This window comes from Pocillopora verrucosa, chromosome 8, assembly GCF_036669915.1.
Source record: "Pocillopora verrucosa isolate sample1 chromosome 8, ASM3666991v2, whole genome shotgun sequence".
NCBI lineage: Eukaryota > Metazoa > Cnidaria > Anthozoa > Scleractinia > Pocilloporidae > Pocillopora > Pocillopora verrucosa.
The window spans coordinates 15,810,440-15,816,105 of record NC_089319.1 but is presented as its reverse complement, the minus strand read 5'-3'; the positions used below and the strand labels follow the sequence as shown (position 1 = coordinate 15,816,105).

At 35.7% G+C, this 5,666-nt stretch overlaps 1 protein-coding gene across 2 annotated transcripts; it reads right to left on the bottom strand.

Annotated features, from left to right (window-relative positions):
• Positions 1-242: 242 nt before the first annotated feature.
• Positions 243-5,342, bottom strand: LOC131769105 (uncharacterized). 2 transcript variants are annotated; one of them, XM_059084853.2, is made up of 9 exons: positions 4,931-5,342; positions 4,534-4,595; positions 3,401-3,545; positions 3,135-3,233; positions 2,728-2,814; positions 2,383-2,481; positions 2,032-2,157; positions 1,789-1,911; positions 243-1,412 (listed from the first exon to the last, which is right to left on the bottom strand). In XM_059084853.2, exons 2-9 carry the CDS (start codon positions 4,582-4,584, stop codon positions 1,117-1,119), a joined length of 1,026 nt encoding a protein of 341 aa, XP_058940836.2. In that variant the 5' UTR covers positions 4,585-4,595; positions 4,931-5,342; the 3' UTR covers positions 243-1,116. The 2 variants fall into 2 exon arrangements, with proteins under 2 accessions (XP_058940836.2, XP_066027080.1); XM_066170983.1 differs by lacking the exons at positions 4,534-4,595; positions 4,931-5,342 and adding an exon at positions 3,645-3,804.
• Positions 5,343-5,666: the final 324 nt, after the last annotated feature.

The following is a 5,666-nucleotide window of genomic DNA, read 5'->3' as shown; positions in this document are numbered from 1 at the left end:
GTTTCCAAAGAAGGTGTGGTGCTACGTCCGTGGATAAGATAATTTGGTGTTATGAACTGAGTTGATAATGTGTCTTGACCACCATAAAGACTTTCTAAACCTGATGTTTCGAGCGTTAGCCCTCCATTAGTGAGAAAACTTTAGAAACTTATTCCCTCTATGAGAGACCCCTTTGCCACCACAACTGTACACGCACACGAGCCAACAGTTACCTGATATCTACAAGAAAATTTGCACAACACTTTCATAAAAGAATTTAGTTTTTACTTCCATGCTTGAGGATCTTACACTTACAATCACTATATCAAACAATCAAAGAGCACTTTGAGTGCCTTACAATTTGTTACCTTGCAAGTAATAGTGAAAGCACTGAACAGTTAAGTGTCAATATTCTTCAAAGGGTCAACAACTTTTAAGGAACACTTTTTCCATTGGCGATTGTAAGGTATCAGTCACTTACTTCTCTTACTGTTCAAATATTTCAAACAGCTTGAACGTCCATAACTTTCGATTCTGTTCACTTATTTATTCCTTATGAACATGTGAAATCATTGCCTTGCTTAACAATCAGATAATCAATGGAAACTGCCCTAACCCTCAAACACCTAAGAGAAGTAGCATCTAATTTCTTCACACAATATCACCCTTGAATCACACATTAAGGTCATGATAATAAAGGAAATGATCACCATCCAAAAAAAGCTTTGGATATTAAATCAAATTCTCCTTGTCCACACCTTTTACCTTAATGTATAGAGAACAGTATGGAGAATATGCATACTGATGTTAGGGTGTCGAGGGTTATGTACATCTTTCTCTTTATGAGCTAAATATGTACAAATGCACACACCTAAAACTCTGAGTGAGAGATTGTTAAGTGTAAAATGTGAGTGTCTTCAATATTTACATGTTAGTTCATATGTAATGAGTAGAGATATATGCTTGTTCATTATGAATCTAAAGGTATTCTTTACTTAAGGTTGCTTTTTATCAACTGACCATAGTCTGCTCTGAAAAAAGCAGACATAATTCGTCACCCCTCGCACTTATCTGCAACATCAGATCAATAAGCAAACTTCTTTTCAGATATGATTGATTTAAATATTGGCTTCTAGCTCAGTTGGGATACTTCTTTCCATTAAGATTGCGAACAAACTTGTAAGTCAGTCTCTGACCAGGAACCTTTTTGAGGATGTTTTTGCTGTAATAGTATCTGAGGGCACGGCTTAGTTTCTCGTATGTCATATTTTTCCTGTTTTTCTGTTTTCCCCAAAGGCGGGCCAAGCCATTGTGATCAAGAAGATGAAACACTCCTTTGGTTTGATTTTTCCATGCAATATACTTATTCTGTTTTTCCAGCAAAATCTGATGAAGGAACTCCCAGAGGTATTGACAATGGATGTGTGGAAAATCTAGAAGAAAATCATCAAGTGGTTGAATAATTCTGTGGTGATTCAAGGCAAAAAATCATTTTCCCCACACAAAAATTATCTCTGGAGAATTAGATGAAGATAAAATCCATTGCATTAACCTCAAATATTTTAAAGTTGGCACACGTCTGTTCAATGACAATAATGCGATGATGTATTCTGAAGCAATATCAGGTTTCACAATGTTTAAATTGGTATAGCTAATCATGCATCAGGTACAAATTTTCATATTTATTTATAGCAAATTGGATCTAAACTGTTCAATTAGAAAATTAATTTTTTTAAAAAATAGATATGCCACCTACTGCTATAATTAGGTGATAACAAGCCACTGATTTATTTACATTTGAATTCTTACCATCTTCTTCTTCTTCATTATCATCATCATCATCATCATCTTTATCGTCACCTTCCTCTTTAACATCTACAACATCTTTCTTGTCTGTCACTCTCTTGCTTTTGTCTTCTGCTTTTGTCTTCTCTGATAGAATGATTTTAAAAAAAAACTTTGCTCAGAAACATTTATTTCACAAGAAGAAATTCAACCTTGCTTGATTTGCAAGGGGTGAAAGAGCACTTAGTGTTGTAAAATGAGACTTACTGTTGACTGGCTTTGGTGGACTTGACTGCTCATTCTGACTGTCTTTCTGCTTTGATTCATCGGTGGATTTCTTGTCTTCACAAGTCTTTCCTTCCTCTTTTTTGCCATCTTTTTCTTCTGCCCCATCTATTAAGAATGAATGCTTAAATTACTAACCAAACACTGTTCTCTGTAATGCATACCTCATGGTGGGGTGATCACCTTCAAATAATTTCTGTTCTGAGTTTTCTGGAAGGTGTCTAAGAGTGGGCCCAAGGGTACAATTGAGAATATATGAATACGGATGTCATGGTGTAAAGGGTTAAGGGTAGAATCATAAATCATAAACATTGCCAAATGATTTTTTATTACCATGAGGTTCATCCATCTCAGCCTCAATTCCTGAATCAAATCCAAAGTCAATATCAGCTGACTCACAGAACAATGGCGAGTCAGGACTCAGTGGCAGATCTATTATGGATAAGAAATAATGAATTTAAATCACTGGCAACAGAATATAGAGACCTTAAAGATTTCTATATCAATAGACCTGTTTGAGTGAAGATCATATAGCTTAGGGTAGAAATTTGCACTTTCTTTATACTTCTTTTTCCCAACCCAGTCACAAATTCAATAATTTGTTTTGGTTCATTCAAAGATTGAATATCTTCCCTAGTTAATACTGACTATTATCTATGAAAACAATGCAGTATTGACCTTGGAAAAAGTTGATTTCATCTTCTGAGAGGTCAGATCCACCATATCCATATTCTGAACAAGCATCAAGGTTTGTAAATTTGAGATCTGTAATTATAGTTGTCACAAATTTATCAGTCACTAATCAATACAAAAAGCAAAAACAAACATACATTTAGACAACACATACAGAGAAGTTTTTGTTAGGTGTATTATTCCATAATTTGAAAACCATTTGTGTAAAATTTGATAAAGAAAAATTATAGCAAATTGATTAATTCAATCAAAGATGTGATGCTATCTCGTTGAGCATTAGGGATTCAAACATGGAAAGAATCAATGAATTACTTACAAAATTTTTGAAACAAATGTGATAGGGGGAGTCAGAATTTGAATGTAGGAAAAAAACAGGGATAAATATGGTTTACCTCCATTATCCATACAATCATCAGAGGTCTCAACATCCACTACTGCATCAAACTGTGTGTCTTCAAATGGTCCAGGACACAAGTCCACATGTTGGGGTGCTGTCATCAAAGACAGAGATTGAGAAAATTTTATTAGAAATTTTTACTCATGGCGAGAGGAAAAGGTATTGCAAGACCCATGCTTGTACATTAGGTTGTGCTTCATTTCTCTCTTTAACACAAAACATGCAATAAAATTTTATTGTCAGTAAATCACACATATATACCTTCAATGGGAAAGCCATTTGCATGCAGCAGATCTTGAATGGCTTCGATAGTGATGGTAGACGCTATTATTGGTCCTGCTGTTGTCGATGGATGGCCGTAAGATGATAGCCACTTCTTTAACATTGACACTGCGAGTTCCCCACTCTGTAAACATCAAGTTAAAAAAAATAAGCTTTTATCATGGGTTGCATGATATTTCTTAGAATAGAGCTTATACATTGTTATAGTCTAAGACATATTTACCTCCAAGTCCTAACTTGCTGAAAACCCAGGCCTTTTTTAACTCATCTGAAACTTTTTTTAATCTCTTCTGGGTCCAAATCCCTAGAAACTTCCAATTTCCTATTGGGTGTCAATTTTCATTTGCATCATTGTATATCAAGTTCAAAGTACAGCACTAAAATATTCCTGTATCCTTTGTGAGTGCTGTTATCATAGTTGCATGATTGTGCTGAACTGTGAAGAACCCTAACCTATTTTGTGGTATTAATCTCTTTGACATTTAGTCATTCACAATTACAATCTAAGCTTTTCCATTGTAAAAAAAAAAGGGTATGCATGCCCGATCACAGATCTAATAATGATTTATGGCTATTCAAAGTCACTCATATCAATGCAAATCATCCTTTCCAAGAATTTGAATTACATTACGCATGCGTTTTTGTATTGAAAACACAACAATTACCTTAAAAACAGAGACAAAATTTAGATACTTTGTCTATTTTTCATCTATCTAACTTTTTTTTATCAAGATACTAAACCCAATTTGTTTGCTTCAGGCCCCACAAAGGCTGATCTGTAGGCGATTACACTTTTGACCTTCTCATAGCTTGCTTAGAATTAGAAATAACGCGATATTATTGCGAATTTCTTAGAGGTGGGACTACAAACATTAACATATGACTTATCCCCTGGTCAGATTTAACACCGTGATCTAGAATTTGGTTTTTAAAAATGAATTTCACAATTCAAAGAATACAAAGCACCTTTCAGTGGGAAAAGAAATATAACGTGGGGTCGCGGAGATGATGGCGTGATCAGCCATGCCCGAAACAAATATGAAATTAACATTTCGAAATCAATTTTACGCGTTCGATTTAAAAACTTCCTAGTTTCGCCATAAACAACGTACCGCCTGTCTGTTGGGATTAAAAGCTGCAATTGACGCGATGTCTAAAGACATTTTCGCAAAACCTGCAAGAAGAAGCAGAGGAACACATATCAAGCGCCACTGATTTTCAATTAACGTCGGCTAACATAGCGTGCATTCAGATAAGAGGAAACTAGCAACAAATTTTAAGTTGCAGTTTTCAGGCAACGTCAAGACTTGAAACCTGTACATGAAAACAGATAGAAACCAATCGATAGTTTTTCAACTTCATCGAATTGTGGCAGAAACTTAATATGATACTCTTGGTTTTAAAAACATTTAGGCAGGGGAAACAAAGCGAAAGCGATCGGGAAAAAATAGTGAATTCTTTAGTAACGTAAACATTTTTTTTGTCCGATGAAAGAAGAGAACAAATTACCTTCTTTTGCCGTAGAATTGCTCACTCAATGCTTCGCTCCTCTGTTCTGGCGTATTTTCATGCACCCAGCGAGTTCTCGTTCTTGGAATAACAGGCTTGCAAATTTATAATAAACAACTCCAAATAGTCAGACCCCAATTGTTTTTTTTTCGGTGAAAACCCCTGATTTCTAAGAACCCGCGCTCGATTCAGCGTATCTGATTGGTTGAAAATGACCCGCCAGACGTCACTATTTTCCGGATGACTATTTTACCGCGCGCCCTTAATCTTCAGCCAATAAGGCTTCGAGGAAATTATTTTCGGGAATCCCCTGAAGAAAGGGACTTTCCCGCGATCTTTCCCTCCCCAGTTAGTTTCGGTTTTGTGCTTGTCACTGGTTATTTTTGGAACCACTACAAGCACGTAAATTCTCAGAAAGCACGGAAGCATTCCGATTGCTCTAAAATAAACTAAATCTGCTTTATTACCAAAATGAAGACGGAGATTGAGGCTGGCATCGACGAAAAATTGCACAATTTCTTTTTGAAATCGTAACAAAATCTTTAAGTTTAAAAAAATCAGCACGACAGCATTTTAATTGTCGCAGATCAGTTTCAGATGTTGCAGGAGGGCTTCATGAATAAAATTAATTCCATGAAAAATATTCACAAATCATATTGTCTACTCCACGCCAACGCTGGCCATGATTTTAAAAAATATAGTGGCCGCCTATTTCGAGGCGATAACCGTTATGAAC